The 22,486-nt window shown below is 44.1% G+C and overlaps 1 protein-coding gene and 1 long non-coding RNA gene across 2 annotated transcripts in view; one reads left to right on the top strand and one right to left on the bottom strand.

The window, feature by feature from the left end:
- Positions 1 to 16,638, top strand: part of SLC38A1 (solute carrier family 38 member 1) — a 163,813-nt gene extending 147,175 nt beyond the window's left edge. Inside the window, exons 14-16 of the mRNA XM_063927356.1 lie at positions 7,639 to 7,780; positions 13,913 to 14,010; positions 15,684 to 16,638. Of these exons, the coding sequence (XP_063783426.1) occupies positions 7,639 to 7,780; positions 13,913 to 14,010; positions 15,684 to 15,785 (342 nt within the window). The 3' untranslated portion in view covers positions 15,786 to 16,638. The remainder of the gene's footprint in view (positions 1 to 7,638; positions 7,781 to 13,912; positions 14,011 to 15,683) is intronic.
- Positions 16,639 to 16,915: 277 nt separating this feature from the next.
- Positions 16,916 to 22,486, bottom strand: part of LOC134932702 (uncharacterized) — a 96,356-nt gene continuing 90,785 nt past the window's right edge. The window contains exon 3 of the long non-coding RNA XR_010179455.1: positions 16,916 to 16,996. This is a non-coding gene — a long non-coding RNA (uncharacterized LOC134932702). The remainder of the gene's footprint in view (positions 16,997 to 22,486) is intronic.

Genomic DNA, 22,486 nt, shown 5'->3' with positions numbered 1-22,486 from the left:
ACATGAGTTCATGAAATTCACCAAAAATGATGATATCTGAGGTCTGATTCTGAGTTGCACGCACTGGACGATATTTTCCCCTTCTGCGCATGCATCTAAGTTGCATGCATCCAGATAGTGTGCGCACAGAGTCATAGTTGCAATTGAGGTCTCAGAAAATGTATTGGGCGTTCCTGGCCAGTGACAGGTAGATGGCTTAGTGGACACACAGGTATGTTCCGTTTTGTGGGCATGTTATGTGTGTGTCACGAGCGCATTGCTGAAAGCGGTTGCATACAAGAGATGTTCAACCAAAAATATTGAAGGACATTCGGATGGAGAAACTGCATCTGCCATAGGGCACCAAACGGTAATTCAGAATGACAGTGGGCATCTCAGTCCTTGCACATTCATTCGCACAGCTGTACACCAGGAAAGGACTTTGTAGCGGCACCGGCATAAAGTCACAGACGTGCGACAGGAACTAAAACACTGACGCGGCTGATAAGGAAAACTGCTATAAGGAGATTATCAGATGAAGGGAATTCCTTGCTAATTGCAATAATTTTACATAAATGATCATATAGCACTCAAGCAGGGTGGGGTTGTTTACATGCAATAAAGAGATAGGGGTGGCACATTTACATAGGACGTTCCCTGCTCTTCAGGAGAGATCACATTCTTTTCGTCATACAGTTTTTCCATAAGTGAGGACTCGGAAGTCTGGCCTCATATACACATAAACCACTGGCGTATCTGTAATGGGTACAGTGTGTGCGGCGCACACGGGCCCCTGAGTCCAGAGGGGCCCACACCACACACCATGCACCCAGTTCTTTAATACTCCCCTCTCCCCCTTGTCTCCAGTGGCAGCAGCAACAGAGCATAAATCCCCAGGAAAATGTTGCTGTGCCATTTTTCAGGAGATCTGTGCACTAGAATCTGAGCTCCTAGAGTTCCTAGTGGTCAGACTCTTCACAGCGCTGCCAGCTAGAGAGGAGGGGGCCCGGACGGAGGAGGCTGCACACAGACCTCCTCCTCTCTTAAAACGCCCCTGATATAAAGGGATGCATTTTGTACATTTAAGGTAAAATGTCTGCAGGTGCTCTACTAACAATGTAATAAGTTTTAAACACACGAATGTGATAAACAAACAAATATAAATACATTTCTCTAACGTCCTAGTGGATGCTGGGGACTCCGTCAGGACCATGGGGATTAGCGGCTCCGCAGGAGACAGGGCACAAAAGCAAGCTTTTAGGATCACATGGTGTGTACTGGCTCCTCCCCCTATGACCCTCCTCCAAGCCTCAGTTAGGTTTTTGTGCCCGTCCGAGCAGGGTGCAATCTAGGTGGCTCTCTTAAAGAGTTGCTTAGAAAAAGTTTTTAGGTTCTTTATTTTCAGTGAGTCCTGCTGGCAACAGGCTCACTGCATCGAGGGACTTAGGGGAGAGAAGTGAACTCACCTGCGTGCAGGATGGATTGGCTTCTTAGGCTACTGGACACCATTAGCTCCAGAGGGAGTCGGAACACAGGTCTCGCCCTGGGGTTCGTCCCGGAGCCGTGCCGCCGACCCCCCTTGCAGATGCTGAAGATTGAAGAGGTCCGGAACCAGGCGGCAGAAGACTTTCAGTCTTCATCAGGTAGCGCACAGCACTGCAGCTGTGCGCCATTGTTGTCAGCACACTTCACACAGCGGTCACGGAGGGTGCAGGGCGCGGGGGGGGGCGCCCTGGGCAGCAATGTATAATACCTGTATGGCGAAAAATGCATCACATATAGCCCTTGAGGCTATATGGATGTATTTAACCCCTGCCAGATATCACAAACTCCGGAGAAGAAGCCCGCCGAAAAGGGGGCGGGGCCTATTCTCCTCAGCACACAGCGCCATTTTCCCTCACAGAAATGCTGGTGGGAAGGCTCCCATGCTCTCCCCTGCACTGCACTACAGAAACAGGGTTAAAACAGAGAGGGGGGGCACTGATTTGGCGATATGAATATATATTAAATGCTATAAGGGAGGAACACTTATATAAAGGTTGTCCCTATATAATTATAGCGTTTTGGTGTGTGCTGGCAAACTCTCCCTCTGTCTCCCCAAAGGGCTAGTGGGTCCTGTCCTCTATCAGAGCATTCCCTATGTGTGTGCTGTATGTCGGTACGTGTGTGTCGACATGTATGAGGAAAATGTTGGTGAGGAGGCGGAGCAAATTGCCTGTAATGGTGATGTCACTCTCTAGGGAGTCGACACCGGAATGGATGGCTTATTTATGGAATTACGTGATAATGTCAACACGCTGCAAGCCGGTTGACGACATGAGACGGCCGGCGAACAAATTAGTACCTGCCCAGGCGTCTCAAACACTGTCAGGGGCTGTAAAACGCCCATTTACCTCAGTCGGTCGACACAGACCCAGACACGGACACTGATTTCAGTGTCGACGGTGAAGAAACAAACGTATTTTCCTTTAGGGCCACACGTTAAGGGCAATGAAGGAGGTGTTACATATTTCTGATACTACAAGTACCACAAAAAAGGGTATTATGTGGGATGTGAAAAAACTACCTGTAGTTTTTCCTGAATCAGATAAATTAAATGAAGTGTGTGATGATGCGTGGGTTTCCCCCGATAGAAAATTATTGGCGGTATACCCTTTCCCGCCAGAAGTTAGGGCGCGTTGGGAAACACCCCTTAGGGTGGATAAGGCGCTCACATGCTTATCAGAACAAGTGGCGGTACCATCTACAGATAGGGCCGTACTTAAGGAGCCAGCTGATAGGAGGCTGGAAAATATCCTAAAAAGTATACACACACATGCTGGTGTTATACTGCGACCAGCGATCGCCTCAGCCTGGATGTGCAGAGCTGAGGTGGCTTGGTCGGATTCCCTGACTAAAAATATTGATACCCTTGACAGGGACAGTATTTTATTGACTATAGAGCATTTAAAGGATGCATTTCTATATATGCGAGATGCGCAGAGGGATATTTGCACTCTGGCATCAAGAGTAAATGCGATGTCCATATCTGCAAGAAGATGTTTATGGACACGACAGTGGTCAGGTGATGCAGATTCCAAACGGCACAAAGATGTATTGCCGTATAAAGGGGAGGAGTTATTTGGGGTCGGTCCATGGGACCTGGTGGTCACGGCAACTGCTGGAAAATCCACCGTTTTTTACCCTAAGTCACATCTCTGCAGAAAAAGACACCGTCTTTTCAGCCTCAGTCCTTTCGTCCCTATAAGAGTCATATCTGCCCAGGGATAGAGGAAAGGGAAGAAGACTGCAGCAGGCAGCCCATTCCCAGGAACAGAAGCCCTCCAACGCTTCTACCAAGTTCTCAGCATGACGCTGGGACCGTACAGGACCCCTGGATCCTACAAGTAGTATCCAAGGGGTACAGATTGGAATGTCGAGACGTTTCCCCCTCGCAGGTTCCTGTAGTCTGCTGTACCAATGTCTCCCTCCGACAGGGAGGCAGTATTGAAAACAATTCACAAGCTGTATTCCCAGCAGGTGATAATCAAAGTACCCCTCCTACAACAAGGAAAGGGGTATTATTCCACACTATATGGTGGTACTGAAGCCAGAAGGCTAGGTGAGACCTATTCTAAATCTGAAATATTTGAACACTTACAAAAGTTCAAATCCAGATGGAGTCACTCAGAGCAGTGATAGCGAACCGGGAAGAAGGGGACTATATGGTGTCCCGGGACATCAGGGATGCTTACCTCCATGTCCCAAAAATTTGCCTTTCTCACCGAGGGTACCTCAGGTTCGTGGTACAGAACTGTCACTATCAGTTTCAGACGATGCCGTTGGATTGTCCAAGGCACCCCGGGTCCTTACCAAGGTAATGACCGAAATGAGGATTCGTCTTCAAAGAAAATGGACGACTTCCTGATAAGAACAAGGTCCAGAGAACAGTTGGAGGTCGGAGTAGCACTATCTCAAGTAGTTCTACGACAACACGGGTGGATTCTAAATATTCCAAAACCGCAGTTGTTCCGACGACACGTCTGCTGGTCCTAGGGATGATTCTGGACACAGTCCAGAAAAAGGTGTTTCTCCCAGAGGAGAAAGCCAGGGAGTTATCCGAGCTAATCGGGATCCTCCTAAAACCAGGAAAAGTGTCAGTGCATCATTGCACAAGAGTCCTGGTAAAAATGGTGGCTTATTACGAAGCGATTCCATTTGGCAGATTTCACGCAAGAACTCTTCAGTGGGATCTGCTGGACAAATGGTCCGGATCGCATCTTCAGATATATATATCCAATATCCTATATTGTATAATATAATATAATATAATATATAATATATAATATATATATAATATATATAATATATAATATATTGGATATCTATATCCAAGGACAAGGGTGTCTCTCCTGTGGTGATTACAGAGTGCTCATCTTCTAGAGGGCCGCAGATTCGGCATTCAGGATTGGGTGCTGGTGACCACGGAGGCCAGCCTGAGAGGCTGGAGAGCAGTCACACAGGGAAAAAATTTCCAGGGAGTGTGATCAAGTCTGGAGAATTCTCTCCACATAAATATACTGGAGCTAAGAGCAAATTTATAATGCTCTAAACTTAGCAAGACCTCTGCTTCAAGGTCAGCCGGTATTGATCCAGTGGGATAACATCACGGCAGTCGCCCACGTAAACAGAAAGGGCGGCACAAGAAGCAGGAGGGCAGTGGCAAAACTGCAAGGATTTTTCGCTAGGCGGAAAATCATGTGATAGCACTGTCAGCAGTGTTCATTCCGGGAGTGGACGACTGGGAAGCAGACTTCCTCAGCAGGCACGACCTCCACCCGGGAGAGTGGGAACTTCATCGGGAAGTTTTCCGCATGATTGTGAACCGTTGGGAAAGACCAAAGGTGGACATGATGGCATCCCGCCCGAACAAAAAACGGGACAGGTATTGCGCCAGGTCACGAGACCTTCAGGCGATAGCTGTGGATGTCCTGGTAACACCGCGGGTGTAACAGTCGGTGTATGTGTTCCCTCCTCTGCTTCTCATAACCAAGGTATTGAGAATTATAAGACGTAGAGGAGTAAGAACTATACTCGTGGCTCCGGATTGGCCAAGAGGGACTTGGTACCCGGAATTTCAAGAGATGCTCACAGAGGACTAATGGCCTCGGGAGCTAAGAAGGGACTTGCTTCAGCAAGTACCATGTCTGTTCCAAGACTTACCGCGGCTGCGTTTGACGGCATGGCGGTTGAACGCCGGATCCTAAGGGAAAAGGCATTCCGGAAGAGGTCATACCTACCCTGGTCAAAGCCAGGAAGGAGGTGACCGCACAACGTTATCACCACATGTGGTGAAAATATGTTGCGTGGGTGAGGCCAGGAAGGCCCCACGAAGAAATTTCAACTAGGTCGATTTCTGCACTTCCTGCAAACAGGAGTGTCTATGAGCCTCAAATTGGGGTCCATTAAGGTTCAAGTTTCGGCCCTGTAGATTTTCTTCCAGAAAGAATTGGCTTCAGTTCCTGAAGTCCAGACATTTGTCAAGGGAGTATTGCATATACAGCCCCTTTTGTGCCTCCAGTGGCACCGTGGGATCTCAACGTAGTGTTGGGATTCCTCAAATCATATTGGTTTGAACCGCTCAAATCTGTGGATTTGAAATATCTCACATGGAAAGTGACCATGCTGTTGGCCCTGGCCTCGGCCAGGCGAGTGTTAGAATTGGCGGCTTTGTCTTACAAAAGCCCATATTTGATTTTCCATTCGGACAGGGCAGAACTGCGGACTCGTCCCCAGTTTCTTCCTAAGGTGGTGTCAGCGTTTCACCTGAAACAACCTATTGTGGTGCCTGCGGCTACTAGGGACTTGGAGGACTCCAAGTTGCTAGACGTTGTCAGGGCCCTGAAAATATATATATATATATAATTCCAGGACGGCTGGAGTCAGAAAGTCTGACTTGCTGTTTATATTGTATGCACCCAAAAAGCTGGGTGCTCCTGCTTCTAAGCAGACTATTGCTCGTTGGATTTGTAGTACAATTCAGCTTGCACATTCTGTGGCAGGCCTGCCACAGCCAAAATCTGTAAATGCCCATTCCACAAGGAAGGTGGGCTCATCTTGGGCGGCTGCCCGAGGGGTCTCGGCTTTACAACTTTGCCGAGCAGCTACGTGGTCAGGGGGGAACACGTTTGTAAAATTCTACAAATTTGATACCCTGGCTGAGGAGGACCTGGAGTTCTCTCATTCGGTGCTGCAGAGTCATCCGCACTCTCCCGCCCGTTTGGGAGCTTTGGTATAATCCCCATGGTCCTGACGGAGTCCCCAGCATCCACTAGGACGTTAGAGAAAATAAGATTTTACTTACCGATAAATCTATTTCTCATAGTCCGTAGTGGATGCTGGGCGCCCATCCCAAGTGCGGATTGTCTGCATTACTTGTACATAGTTATTGTTACAAAAATCGGGTTATTATTGTTGTGAGCCATCTTTTTTTAGAGGCTACTTCTTTGTTATCATACTGTTAACTGGGTTCAGATCACAAGTTGTACGGTGTGATTGGTGTGGCTGGTATGAGTCTTACCCGGGATTCAAGATCCTTCCTTATTGTGTACGCTCGTCCGGGCACAGTACCTAACTGAGGCTTGGAGGAGGGTCATAGGGGGAGGAGCCAGTACACACCATGTGATCCTAAAAGCTTGCTTTTGTGCCCTGTCTCCTGCGGAGCCGCTAATCCCCATGGTCCTGACGGAGTCCCCAGCATCCACTACGGACTATGAGAAATAGATTTATCGGTAAGTAAAATCTTATTTTTGGAAATAAATGCGTGCAAACCAAGCAGTACGTTATGACAAAATAGAAAAGCTGAAATGAATTAGATGGTAATCTTAAAGTGGGTGTACAGTAGCTTAGACTTTGTGACATTTTTACGATATCCATCATGTACATTTCCTGGAACAACCACCAACCCTCATACACATTCCAAGTTGGACGTTAATGAAAGGGGGTTGGAATATAAGATTTAGTTGCATAGTAGGCAACTTTAACTTGGTTTCATGGTGGGTGCTTCATACTCCATCCTAGCACTTGTTTGGTATCATATTAAGGACAAAGACACTGGATGTTTATGTTTTTGCACACAAAAAAATTTCTGGAATGTGTATTTTTAACTTTGTGTTTAATATGATTGCGTGATATACAGAAGAATATGATAATTTGTCCCATACCGCCCAACTTACAACTTTATAATAGGGGAGTTATGTTAATCTTCCTTCATACGAGTTATTTAATCAAAGTTGATCTGACTTATGAGACTACCCTTTACAAATGTTTGTAACATCATCTCTTCTGATGTAGACCTTTCCATTCCCATGGATCTATAGCTGTATGCTTCTGGGACATGCACTATACTCGTACCTTTTGTTATTTCTCATTGATTACTAAAGATATTCATTGTTGGTAATTGCTATTTTCCATTCTTTCCTCCCTTCTCTTTTCTTCGACTCACCCTATTTCTTTTTTTTCTGCTTTAATGTTATTGCAGATAGAATATTATCATGAGATATGTTTTATGTCTGTCATTAATAGCTTGGAAAATCTGTAATGTAAAAATACTTTAATAAAAAATACTTCAGTAAAAAAAATATATGATAATTTGTTTCCACCGTTTTCTTTCGTCCAAAGGTTCGTTCTTCATTGTTTGAACTGGTGCGGAAGACAAAGTATAACTTTTGGCAACATTTAATAGTAACTATAGTTCTACTGACAGTAATTGACCTACTTGTTATTTTTATACCAACAATGAAGGATATTTTTGGTGCAGTAGGTAAAATATTATTTCATTTTATTTTTGACTGTGGGGGAAGTGGTATTATGATGCCAGGAAGAGACTGTCACAAAGCAGTAGATGCTGTTATTGTTTAATTGGCTTCTTGTCAGTTAGTTTAAATTAACATATACAAATTACCTACTTATATTGTAAATCATTGTATTGATGTTTCAGCTTTTTTGGATGTAGACCAATATTCTATATGAGCTGTAAACAGAATCCCCATGGAATTCTGCACTGTGCTGTAAGAACTAACCATTGAGAACAAATAGTGTTTTCAATACCTCACCACTGATGTGGGGCATTCCCCAGACTTCAATAATAATTGGCCGCTTTATCACTTACTGAAACTATGTATTGAAAATACTATTTCTCATACGTCCTAGAGGATGCTGGGGTCACCATTAGAACCATGGGGTATAGACGGGATCCGCAGGAGACATGGGCACTTTAAGAATTTGAAAGGATGTGAACTGGCTCCACCCTCTTTGCCCCTCCTCCAGACTCCAGTTTTAGAATTGTGCCCAGTGAGACTGGACGCACTACAGGGAGCACCTACTGAGTTTCTCTGAAAAAATACTTTTGTTAGGTTTTTTATTTTCTGGGAGGCTGCTGGCAACAGTCTCCCTGCTTCGTGGGACTTAGGGGAGAGGAGTATGACCCACTTCCAGTGAGTTCAAGTGCTCTGCTTCTGGCTACAGGACACCATTAGCTCCTGAGGGTTTGATCGCTGGGTACGCTCAGATGCTCGCTCCCACAGCCGGCCGTCACCCCCTTACAGAGCCAGAAGTCAGAAGACAGGTGAACAGATGAAGAAAAAGAAGACTTCAGTGACAGCATTTATCTGAGGTACCGCACAGCGCACGGACGCTGCGCGCCAAGCTCCCACATACAGCACTGCAAGGGCGCGGGTGGGGGCGCCCTGGGCAGCTAATTAAATCCTCAGTGGACTAGCAAGAGGGGACATTAGTGCAGAGGCACTGTCCCAAAACCCCTGCCAGTATAAACATAAAAGAAGCGGGACGGAAGCGCCCCATTAAGGGGGCGGAGCTCCGTCCTCACAGCTCACTCAACGCCATTTTCTCTCCATCAGGCTGCAGAGACGCTGGTCCTTCCTCACACTGACAAGTATCAGGGTGCAAAACGGGGGGGGGGGGGGGGGGACTGGCTAAATTTGGTGCAAAATACTTTATATAAAAAAGCGCTACAGGTCTGGGGTGTTTATTCAGAATTGGACGCTGGGGTGTGAGCTGGCAAATTCCCTCTGTGTCTCTCTGACAGGCTTTACTGTGGGTCTGTCCCCTATATGCCCGGTGTTTGTGGGTGTTTGATACACGTGTTTCGACATGTCTGAGGCTGAAGGTTCTTCCCAGGAGGAGGCTGTATTAGGGACACAAACGGCTGCGGGGCTGACCCTCCGCCGACACCGGATTGGGTAAATGTGTTAAACGCCTTGAATGCTAATGTGGCTCTTATTAGTAAGAGGCTAGATAAGTCTGAATCTCAGACCAAGGCATGGAAGAAATCTGTAGAAGATATGTTATTGCAAAGTCAGGTCCCCTCAGGGTCACAGAAACGTACGCTGGCCCAGTTGGCAGACACTGATACCGACACGGACTCTGATTCCAGTGTCGACTATAGCGATTCCAGATTAGATCCAAAATTGGCAAAAAGCATTCAGTACATGATTGTGGCGGTTAAAGAGGTACTACATATCACTGAGGTCTCGGCTGTCCCTGATAAAAGGGTCTGTATGTATAAGAAAAGGAAACCTGAGATAACGTTTCTTCCCTCTCATGAACTGAACACGCTATTTGAAAACTCTGGGAAGCTCCTGACAAAAAGTTTCAGATTCCCAAAAGAATTACGGTAGCTTATCCGTTTCCCTCGGCGGATAGGGAAAAGTGGGAGTCACCCCCCACCGTTGACAAGGCCCTATCACGTTTATCTAAAAAGGTGGCTCTCCCGTCACCTGACATGGCGGCCCTTAAGGAGCCTACGGATCGTAAACAAGAAAGGGTAAAGTCCATTTATGCGACCACAGGTACGCTACTCAGACCTGTCATTGCGTCTGCGTGGGTAAGTAGTGCTATCGAAAAGTGGGCAGACAACTTATCTTCTGAAATAGATACCCTAGATAGGGATAGTGTCCTCTTGACGCTGGGTTATATCAAGGACGCTGCAGCTTACCTTGAGGAAGCTGCGAGAGATATTGGTCTTTTGGGATCAAAGGCCAATGCCATGGCAGTCTCGGCTAGACGAGCGTTGTGGATTCACCAATGGAATGCTGATGCTGATTCCAAGAAAAGTATGGAATCTCTACCATATAAGGGTAAGGCCTTATTTGGTGACGGCCTTGATGATTTGGTGTCTACAGCTACCGCGGGTAAGTCATCTTTTTTGCCTTATGTTCCTCCACAACAAAAGAAAACGCATCACTATCAGATGCAGTCCTTTCGGCCCAATAAATACAGAAAGGGCCGAGGTTCTTCCTTCTTTGCTACTAGAGGAAGGGGAAGAGGAAAACGATCACCAGCCTTGTCAGGCTCCAATTCCACCGCATGACTTGGGGCTCCTATGCGGGAGTCCGCACCGGGGGGGGGTACGTCTCAAACTCTTCGGTCAGTTTTGGGTTCGTTTGGACCTAGACCCATGGGTTTTACAAATAGTATCCCAAGGGTACAAGCTGGAGTTTCAAGACGTTCCCCCTCGTCGTTTTTTCAAATCGGCATTACCAGCTTCTCTTCCGGACAGGGAGGTAGTTTGCGACGCAATACAAAAGTTGTGTCAAAATCAAGTTGTCGTCAGGGCTCCCCAGTCACAACAGGGAGAAGGTTTTTATTTGAGCCTGTTTGTGGTCCTGAAGCCGGACGGCTCGGTCAGACCAATCCTAAACCTGAAATCCCTAAATTTCTACCTAAAGAGATTCAAATTCAAGATGGAGTCTCTCCGAGCAGTGATCTCCAGTCTGGAGGAAGGGGATTTTATGGTGTCGGTGGACATAAAGGATTCCTACTTACATGTTCCCATTTATCCTCCGCATCAGGCTTATCTGAGGTTTGCAATTCAGGCTTGTCATTACCAATTTCAAACGTTGCCGTTTGGTCTGTCCACGGCTCAGAGGATTTTCACCAAAGTGATGGCGGAGATGATGGTTCTCCTTCGCAAGCAAAGAGTCACGATTATCCCATACTTGGACGATCTCCTGATAAAGGCGAGATCCAGGGACCAGTTACTGCAAAAAGTTGCACTCTCCCTGACAGTTCATCAGCAACATGGTTGGCTCCTAAACTTGCCAAAATCACAGTGCATTCCGACGACTCGGTTGTCCTTTTTGGGAATGATTTTGGACACAGAACTACAGAGAGTATTTCTTCCAGTGGAAAAGGCTCTGGAACTTCAGAGGCTGGTCAAAAAAATTCTGAAACCGGCAAGAGTGTCAATCCATCAATGCATTCGGTTGCTGGGGAAGATGGTTGCAGCCTACAAAGCCATTCAGTTTGGCAGATTCCATGCCAGAGTATTCCAGTGGGACCTGTTGGACAAGTGGTCCGGGTCCCACCTACACATGCACCGGAGGATAATCCTGTCTTCCAAGACCAGGGTATCACTCCTGTGGTGGCTGCACAGCTCTCACCTGCTAGAGGGGCGCAGGTTCGGGATACAGGACTGGATCCTAGTGACCACGGATGCAAGCCTCGAGGCTGGGGGGCGGTCACAATGGTAGAAAACTTCCAAGGAAGATGGTCAAGTCAGGAAACTTGTCTCCACATAAATGTTCTGGAGTTAAGGGCCATTTACAACGGCCTTCGGCAAGCGGAACATCTTCTTCGAGATCTGCCTGTACTGATCCAGTGGGACAATGTAACAGCAGTAGCGTACATAAACCGTCAGGGCGGAATGAAAAGCAGAGCGGCAATGGCAGAAGCCATAAGGATTTTCCGCTGGGCGGAAAAGCATACAAGCGCTCTGTCAGCGATCTTCATTCCAGGAGTGGACAACTGGGAAGCAGACTTCCTCAGCAGACACGATCTCCATCCAGGAGAGTGGGGCCTCCACCAAGAAGTCCTCGTAGAGGTGACAAGTCGTTGGGGAGTTCCCCAAGTAGACATGATGGCATCTCGTCTCAACAAGTGGGTGTTTCAGTCTGTGTATGTATTCCCTCCACTTTCTCTCATTCCAAAGGTGCTAAAGATCATAAAGAGAACAAAGATCCAGGTGATCCTCATTGTCCCAGACTGGCCAAGGAGGGCTTGGTATCCAGATCTTCAGGAATTACTCATAAGAGATCCCTGGCCTCTTCCTCTGTGCGAGGACCTGTTACAACAGGGACCGTGCATGTATCAGGACTTACCGCGGCTATGTTTGATGGCATGGCGGTTGAGCGCAAAATCCTAGCCCGTAAGGGTATTCCCAGTGAAATCATTCCCACACTTATTCAGGCCAGAAAAGGGGTAACATCTAAACATTACCACTGTATTTGGAGAAAATATGTTTCTTGGTGTGAAGCCAAGGGGGCTCCTACGGAGGAGTTTCAGCTAGAACGCTTTCTCCATTTTCTACAAGCAGGTGTGGATGCGGGCCTAAAATTGGGCTCAATTAAGGTACAGATTTCGGCCTTATCGGTTTTCTTTCAAATACAATTGGCCTCCCTTCCAGAAGTTCAGACTTTCGTGAAAGGCGTGTTACACATCCAACCTCCATTTGTGCCTCCAGTGGCACCATGGGATCTTTATGTGGTGTTGCAGTTCTTTCAATCACATTGGTTTGAACCTTTATGGAAGGTGGAGTTGAAATTCCTAACTTGGAAAGTGGTCATCCTGTTGGCCTTGGCATCTGCAAGGCGGGTGTCTGAGTTAGAGGCCTTGTCTCACAAGAGCCCTTATTTGATCTTCCATGGAGATAGAGCTGAATTGAGGACACGTCAACAATTTCTACCGAAGGTGGTTTCCTCTTTCCACGTGAACCAACCTATTGTGGTGCCTGTGGCTACTGACGCCTTCGCTGAGTCAAAATCTCTGGATGTAGTCAGAGCTTTGAAGATTTATGTCGCCAGAACAGCTCAGATTAGGAAAACAGAGGCTCTGTTTGTCCTGTATGCTCCCAACAAGGTTGGGTGTCCTGCTTCCAAGCAGACCATTGCACGCTAGATCTGTAACACGATTCAGCATGCTCATTCCACGGCTGGATTGCCGTTACCGGAATCGGTGAAGGCCCATTCTACTAGAAAGGTGGGCTCATCCTGGGCGGCTGCCCGGGGGGTCTCGGCATTGCAACTTTGCCGAGCAGCTACTTGGTCGGGGTCAAACACATTTGCAAAGTTCTACAAGTTTGACACCTTGGCCGATGAAGACCTTAAGTTTGGTCAATCGGTGCTGCAGAGTCATCCGCACCCTCCCGTCCGTTCTAGAGCTTTGGTATAACCCCATGGTTCTAATGGTGACCCCAGCATCCTCTAGGACGTATGAGAAAATAGCATTTTAACACCTACCGGTAAATCCTTTTCTCTTAGTCCGTAGAGGATGCTGGGCGCCTGTCCCAGTGCGTACTGTATCTGCAGTTATTAGTTGTGGTTACACACATGTTGTGTTACGTTATTGTCAGCATGTTGCTGCATTTGTTCATGCCGTTGGCTTGTGTTCTGTTGAATGCCACGTTGTACGGCATGCTTGAGGTGTGAGCTGGTATGAATCTCACCTTAGTTTAACAATAAATCCTTTTCTCGAAATGTCCGTCTCCCTGGGCACAGTTCCTATAACTGGAGTCTGGAGGAGGGGCATAGAGGGAGGAGCCAGTTCACATCCTTTCAAAGTCTTAAAGTGCCCATGTCTCCTGCGGATCCCATCTATACCCCATGGTTCTAATGGTGACCCCAGCATCCTCTACGGACTAAGAGAAAAGGATTTACCGGTAGGTATTAAAATCCTATTTTTTTTCTAATAGGGACCCAGACAATGTATATGAAGGAAGGTGGAGTGCCCGACAACTGCTCTTTGTGTGTGTGTGTGTGTGTGTGTGTGTGTGTGTGTGTGTGTGTGTGTGTGTGTGTGTGCGTGCGTGCGCTTGTGTGTGTGTTTACATTTTCTGTTGAGGATTATGTTAACATAATAAACTTTGTATATTTCACAGGTGCAACATCTGCCAATATGCTGATCTTCATTCTTCCATCGTCTTTATACCTTAAAATCACTAAAGGTAATGATGCCTTGGCCAATGAAAGATTGTTGGTAAGTTCTTTTAGTTCATTGCACTTATTTTTATTTGCTAACCTTGTATGCCTTTAGAATCAGGTATATCAAATAATAAGGATATGAGAGGTTGATATACATTTTTGACAATAACAACCATATAAAAACTTGTTATATGGGTGAGTGCACCTCAAATTGTACCTGGTTTCTCCCCCCTTTTCCCCTCTCTATGGGGATTTGATTTCATATCCTTATTCAAACCAGGTGGTAGCACCTTCATGAGCCTTCAAATCTTTTTTTGCACATATATATGTGAATCCCCAAAATTAGGATTCAATTAGACATGATGGAAAGGCACCCCAACTTTATAATACACACTACAATCTACTTATCTCGGTGCGGGTTATCCCCCAAACCTGGTGGGAGCTTTTTGCTTGACCAGTATTGAAACTTCTAGATATCAAATAATAAGAAAGGTACCCTAGTTCCCAGTCAGTTTCTTAAAAATAAGTATTTGTTTGCAAATATCTCGATCCCTCAGTACTATTTTTTTTGTTTATTTTAGCGGACTTGTTGCTCTGCTAAGGTTGAAAAATGTTGTCATTTGGGCCTAATTATTAATCTGTGTTTTGTTCCTGACATATGCACAGCGATTAACAGATTAGTAGTTATATGGGTATTTCCAGATATAATAGCTTTTTCCGTTTGTGTTGATCATTTTGTGCACTTTGTTGCTTGTGCATTACATTTTTGTAGAGTTGCAGACGTAAAAAGCTCATGTCACGACACAATGGTAAGAAATCCCTGATTAGGCTGTACATTTGCAAACTTCACCTAGTAGTTTGGTTCTTAAATAATAAGGGAACATTATTGTTAATTTATCAATGTTGTCTGTTTTTATGTTATGTTTTTTATAAATTGGTTTCCCTACTATTACTAATTTGCTTTACATTGCATTTTGTGATACAACCCACAACGCAATGTATATATTTGTTTTCGTTTTCTTAATCTTATGAGTAAAATGTTTGAATACGTAGAGTTGCTTTTAGAGGTGATGTGGTGTTGAGATAGGTACAGTGGTATGCAGTGCTTACACAAGCTTTGAATACAGATTGGTATTGCAGTTCCCAATTTACATTTCACTAGTAGATGACAATGTTGCTATGCATTTATGCTGCCTCTTCATTTACTGTTACCATGTGAGCTATGTATAATACTCTATTCTACACTACAAAGTATGCCAGCCCCTCATTTTATTAGTATATGGGCGAGTCACCATGACGCACAGGACAGCTACACAAATTCAAACGCCATACTTCTCCAAAATACCAAGATTTTAGTGGGTCTTAAATTATAGGGTAAGGCATTACTACTAAACAATAAAGTTTTCATATAACAACAATTTCTTAACAGACCAGTTTAAAAATAAAAAAAAATAAAAGCGTGTGATGCACGGCACTTGTTGCCTTTCTTAAGAATCACCCATATTAAAGTACGCACAGAAAAATATTTGTATCCTTATGTTTTACTCAGTATTTGTTGTTTTTTGTTCATTAACATATATAAAAATATAATATTTTTTCAGTGTCTATAATACACCTTTGTCCAAATGAAAATCAGTAAATGCCTTTATCAGTGTATACATTAGCAGCAGTTACAAAACAATTTATCTCTTTTTTTTTATTTCATATTTATTTTCCTTTGTTTTGCAGGCATTTGCTTTCTTTGCTCTGGGGCTGCTCTTCTCTTTAGTAAGCATTCCTCTGGTGATCTATGACTGGGCTCAGCCAGGAAGCCAAAAAGAAGGAAGCTGAGCCCGGCTGCGCTGTGTCTATTCACCCACGTTACCACCAACACCATCACATTGTTCTAAGGGCACAGACAGGCAAATTTGGTGGAAAAGAATTCTTCCTAAATCACATTGCCTACCATTGCCCCATCTATGTCAAATTACTGTTACATTTACCCAGCTGCCAGGCGGATCAGATTTGTTCTCAGAAAAGCCCTATAAAGTATCTCACCTGTTGAATCCCTGGCCCCACCCATTTTGTCAATAATTCCATCCATTTATGCTAAATGACATCTTATTTATAACCATGTGTACTTGGATAATAGCTCCTTCACTTTGTTTGCTGCTGTATTTCTACAGTAGTTTATATTGGTGACATCACTCTCCACAGGGGTGATAAATCATTGTAATATGTCAAATGTAAATCTTGCCCTGATTCTTTTAATGCAACATATTAACATCTCATATATGTATACATGCAAATTGTCAAGGCTTCACATTTAATTTTCTAGATTTTGAGTCTCTTATTTGGGGCATTTGTTCTGATGACTGATGTGACCAATTGAAAGTGAGCTGTACAGTATACAAATACAATATAACCAGAGCAATAGGAGCATTTACCAGGCAAGGAAATGATAAGTTATGATATGGTTAATACCAATTGCAACTACATTTGACTAACAAAGAATATAAAGTTTGTAGAGGATCTCATCATTAGATAGCAGGAACAGACCCAGATTTGCAAATAATCTTCCTTTATGGACATCTGTATTTAAATAACTTCCATTCCCATTCATCTAACACCTATCATGAGTAATCCCATTTGCCCTGCCATTTCCAAATAATGGGGCAGATGTATTAACCTGGAGAAGGCATAAGGAAGTGATAAACCAGTGATATGTGCAAGGTGATAAAGTCACCAGCCAATCAGATCCTAACTGTTAATTTTCATAATGGAGCTGATTGGCTGGTGCCTTTATCACCTTGCACATATCACTGGTTTATCACTTCCTTATGCCGTCTCCAGGTTAATACATCTGCCCCAGTGTTCTTTAGATTTGCTGGTGGAAAACCAGAATATCATTTGGCTAATTTGTAAGGGTTTTTTACGAGATACACACAGTAAAATCTATGTATTTATCTCTGCTACTCTACCTTTTGCATTACAAGGTACACGGCCACATTCCAGTCCTAGAACTGCTTCCAGAGACTCTGTGCTTAGCTTTGTGAATACACCTAAAAAAAAAACCAGAAAGAGCGACTTTAAAGTCCAGCCTATTAACACTTTCGGAGTATCGCTCTTCATTCAGTCATACTTTCACTTTTTCTTACATTTATCAGCACAAGACATCAGAGCTGTATTTATATGTGGCACTTTTCTGTATTTGTAGATTTTTATTAGTGTTAATCATATTAATGTGAAATTAATAAATGCACATTTCCACAGTATGGATACAGAAAGGTGCAAGATTTGTCCCAGTCTCCAGCACTAAACATGGTAGAAAAATCAGATCACTTTTGTGATCTAGGGAACTACCCCCACAATATCTCCCTCATTTTATTCTGTTTAAATAATATCCAATAAGATGATGAGAAAAAGTGTTTGCATGCAAGTGCAAAGGTAGGTGAAGTCACACTCCTAATCTATACTCAGCAAGGAACACCAAGGCTCCACCCAACACTTCATGGTAGAGAGTGTAAACATTTGCACTCATCTTGACAGTAGACCGATGTACTTTTTCAGAAAATTAGATATCTTTGCACAAACGTAGGCACTTGGCATCACAAAAATGCATTAGTGTTGCAGGTTTGCACTTTTGTAAATGAGCCTTTGGGGGATTCAATTCCTCATAATGGCTGTAAAGTGCCTCAGTAATGGTTGGGTGATGGCACTTCAGAACCAGTATATTCACAGATAGAGGTGCTCAGGAAAATTAGTGACTATTTTCTACCATAATATGGTAATGTGCACATCCACACATGTTTCTGTCAGGCAACACATGACACATTGAAATCCATTATTTATGTAAATGTTTCAGTAAACTGTTGGAGTAAGTTCATGCTGAACCTGTCTATTTACTTCTAAAATAGCATTTAAAAATAATAGTTTGGTCAGTTTCCTGTAGTAGAACTGAGCTTTATGACCTATGTCCCTACACATAAACATCTAACAAATTTGGATACAGACAATAATTGTCTAATGTTTTCCAATACCTCATCAGCATTTACTTGACTTGTGCGAATACTGCCACGTATGGTACTTCTGTTCCCCATGTTGATTAGTTATCCTATAAGAAGCTGTGTATGAATACTGCTATGTGGTGGGTCATAAGAAGGATAAGTACGTGCTAAAGAGGGCAATGAAGACTTACGTAATGGTATGAACATTGTGCCCAGTTTGTGCAGTGTGGGATTATATTGTTATTGTACCTCATTACCCCCCTCCCCCATTTGCAGTGATTTTGAGAGGAAAAAATATCATCACACAATTATATTCAACACTGGTTATTTATTAACTTTGGCATAGTAAAAACCATTTAGTTTATTTTGTGTCTATTAAGCAGGTTAGTAAAGCAGCCAGAGCAATATAATATGTCTTTTTATTGTATCATTTATGGAAGGTGTCCCATTTTTCTCTACCTCAAGTTCAAGGCACCTAACTTACTTTCTTATTTTGGGGTTGTCAGTAAAGTTGTTATCAGCTTCTTTCATTTTTAACATAAAGCCAACATTGCTTCCAACATCTTTTGATTTTACGATCAGACATTATTGATTAGTGTCAGTTATTTATTTTAAATATATACATCAGATATTGACCAATATTTGTATGCTTACCAAAACGTAAGAGTATATGCTGCATTTGTTTTTTAGATTCTTGTTTCTTGCTATATGTATACTGTTGCTATGTTTCTGTAGTATTTGAATGTTAAGCAGGGCCACATCAAATGTCCTTACCTGGCCACACTCACAGGACACAGTAGTTTGTAGTGATCTTTTTACTTATATCTTGGATAATATGTTATTTAAATGTATTTATTGAGTACAGAACAAGAGCACATGTTTTTTTACAATGTGTATTAGTCTTTTTGTTAATAGCAGTGTAATAGCAATGTGTAGTAATATAGTTGGTATGCATAGACTTTCATGGAGACATTTGGCATCAAATACCTCTTTAAATTGCCATTTGTATAGATCTTTTGAAAGCTGTACTGACCGATCTACAAAGTTATAAAATGTAGCAGGCAGGTATAGAATTCAAAAACCTATTGAAGTCGTTTTTAATAGTAGAAATGTTTATTACTGATCAATATCCTGACCTGCTATTTCAGTGACACCAGAACAAGCAATTTTCATTCTAAAGAGTGCTGAGCTTAGCTATATCTGATTATATATTTTGTATTCTTAAGGAATTATTAAACCCCAAAATTGATCTTGGAGTATCAGGAAAAAGTTCATATCTTTGTGTACAAAGAACTTTTGATTAGAAGTCTACAGGTTGGATGCAGTTGATAAATATATTTCTATTTGTTAACTTGCTAATGAGTTTCAGACCTGGAAGGCAAGTAAATGAGGTTATAACTCCAGGACAGTTGTACACTTGGTAGTCGGTGCTAGATGTTTAGTCAGCCAAGGTGTATTGTACTGTGTAGTCAGTAAAGATTAGTTTTATCTGTGGCAATTTTTACAGTCAACAAATAATCCTTGCCATTATATAACAGTGCAATGAGTAGCAGTGCTGTTGTGAGAGGATGAGCACCTTGCTTTATTTTTATTTTTTAATTGTGATACTATTTCTGTGAAAATGATTTGTGTTAATCTCGAACAAGCCACTGCTCATTTGCTTTTCTCCATATATTTCAGTGCTTATGTATGGAAAAATATCTCCTACTCACTCAGTATAAAATAATTTACTATATATAGAAGTTTTGATGTCACAATCTTTGAAAATAAAATATAGGAGAACTTTAAAGAGTATGGGGTATATGCAATAGCGGGCGAAATCGCGGCAATTATCGCCGTTTTTTCAATTCGACCAAATTCGCCAGGTGAATTCCGGAAGGTGGCTTCCGGAATTCACCATATGCAATGAAAAACGGATTCGCCAGAGTCGCGGGCGAAAATCGGCCGATTTTGCGGATTTTACCGCGATTTTAAAAAACGGGAAAAAACGGGGAAAAACCCGAAAAAAAAATGGCGTGGGGTCCCCCCTCCAAAGCATAACCAGCCTCGGGCTCATCGAGCTGGTCCTGGTTCTAAAAATGCAGGGGAAAAATCGGGCAGGGATCCCCCGTATTTTTAAAACCAGCACCGGGCTCTGCGCCTGATGCTGGTGCCAAAAATACGGGGGACAAAACGAGTAGGGGTCCCCCGTATTTTTAACACCAGCATCGGGCTCCACTAGCTGGACAGATAATGCCACAGCCGGGGGTCACTTTTATACAGTGCCCTGCGGCCGTGGCATCAAATATCCAACTAGTCACCCCTGGCCGGGGTACCCTGGGGGAATGGGGACCCCTTCAATCAAGGGGTCCCCCCCCCCCAGCCACCCAAGGGCCAGGGGTGAAGCCCGAGGCTGTCCCCCCCCATCCAATGGGCTGCGGATGGGGGGGCTGATAGCCTTTGTGTTCAAAAAAAAAGATATTGTTTTTTCCATTAGTACTACAAGTCCCAGCAAGCCTCCCCTGCAAGCTGGTACTTGGAGAACCACAAGTACCAGCATGCGGGAGAAAAACGGGCCCGCTGGTACCTGTAGTACTACTGGGAAAAAAATACCCAAATAAAAACAGGACACACACACCGTCGACAGTAAAACTTTATTTCATACGTCGACACACACATACTTACCTATGTTCACACGCCGACATCGGTCCTCTTCTCCATGTAGAATCCACGGATACCTGAAAAGAAAAGATCAATTATACTCACCTCAACAGGCTCCAGAGATAAATCCACGGACTTGGCAAAAAAAGAAAGCGCATTTACCCGCACCAAAAACGGACTGAAGGGTGTCCCATGCTGACACATGGGACACCTATCCACGATTAAGATCTGTCAGTGACAGTTGTCACTGACAGGTCTCTAAGCCAATCAGGAAGCGCAACTTCGTTGCGCTAACCTGATTGGCTGATCGCTGTGACAGCGCATCGCACAGCTCCCTCCATTATATTCAATGGTGGGAACTTAGCGGCTAGCGGTGGGGTCACCCGCCGGTCACCGCTGACCGGCGGGTGACCTCACCGCTAGCCGCTAAGTTCCCACCATTGAATATAATGGAGGGAGCTGTGCGATGCGCTGTCACAGCGATCAGCCAATCAGGTTAGCGCAACGAAGTTGCGCTTCCTGATTGGCTTAGAGACCTGTCAGTGACAACTGTCACTGACAGATCTTAATCGTGGATAGGTGTCCCATGTGTCAGCATGGGACACCTTTCAGTCCGTTTTTGGTGCGGGTAAATGCGCTTTCTTTTTTTGCCAAGTCCGTGGATTTATCTCTGGAGCCTGTTGAGGTGAGTATAATTGATCTTTTATTTTCAGGTACCCCGGGATTCTACATGGAGAAGAGGACCGATGTCGGCGTGTGAACATAGGTAAGTATGTGTGTGTCGGCAGTGTGTAATAAAGTTTTACTGTCGACGGTGTCTGTGTCCTGTTTTTATTTGGGTATTTTTTTTCCATTAGAACTACAGGTACCAGCGGGCCCGTTTTTCTCCCGCATGCTGGTACTTGTGGTTCTCCAAGTACCAGCTTGCAGGGGAGGCTTGCTGGGACTTGTAGTACTAATGGAAAAAACAATATCTTTTTTTTTTAACACAAAGGCTATCAGCCCCCCCATCCGCAGCCCATTGGATGGGGGGGGACAGCCTCGGGCTTCACCCCTGGCCCTTGGGTGGCTGGGGGGGGGGGACCCCTTGATTGAAGGGGTCCCCATTCCCCCAGGGTTCCCCGGCCAGGGGTGACTAGTTGGATATTTGATGCCACGGCCGCAGGGCACTGTATAAAAGTGACCCCCGGCTGTGGCATTATCTGTCCAGCTAGTGGAGCCCGATGCTGGTGTTAAAAATACGGGGGACCCCTACTCGTTTTGTCCCCCGTATTTTTGGCACCAGCATCAGGCGCAGAGCCCGGTGCTGGTTTTAAAAATACGGGGGATCCCCTGTCAATTTTTTCCCCGCATTTTTAGAACCAGGACCAGCTCAATGAGCCCGAGGCTGGTTATGCTTTGGAGGGGGGACCCCACGCCATTTTTTTCCCGGATTTTACCGTTCCAGCAATAAAAAAAAAAAAATATATTATTTTAAAAAATATATAAATAATATTTGTGCCTCCCCCAAAAAAAAAAAAAAAACCTAATCCCTTCTAATATAAATAGATCTGCTATTCCTAAAAAAAAAAACACAAAAAAAAACATGTTTAAAAATTTTTTATTTGTTTTCACCCTCCAAAGTGTGGCGGAGTGAAAATCGCGAATTTGCTGTCTAAAAGCACTGCAGGCGAATTTCCAAACTTGAATTGAATATGCTGGAGGCGAATTGCAGCATCTGTACCATTGCAGAAAAGGCGAATTCGGAAAAAGGCGAATTGAGAAAAGGCGAATTTTGACGGGCCGTTTTTTTGCGAAAAATGACTGCACTGCATAGGCGAATTGATTTTTGGAGGCGAAAACGGCCCGGAATTCGCCTATTTTGCCAATTCGCCCGCTATTGCATATACCCCTATGTATTATGGG

The sequence above is a fragment of the Pseudophryne corroboree genome, chromosome 6 (assembly GCF_028390025.1).
Source record: "Pseudophryne corroboree isolate aPseCor3 chromosome 6, aPseCor3.hap2, whole genome shotgun sequence".
Classification (NCBI taxonomy): domain Eukaryota; kingdom Metazoa; phylum Chordata; class Amphibia; order Anura; family Myobatrachidae; genus Pseudophryne; species Pseudophryne corroboree.
Note: the sequence above shows the minus strand (reverse complement) of the source record. Positions and strands in the feature narration are given on the sequence as shown.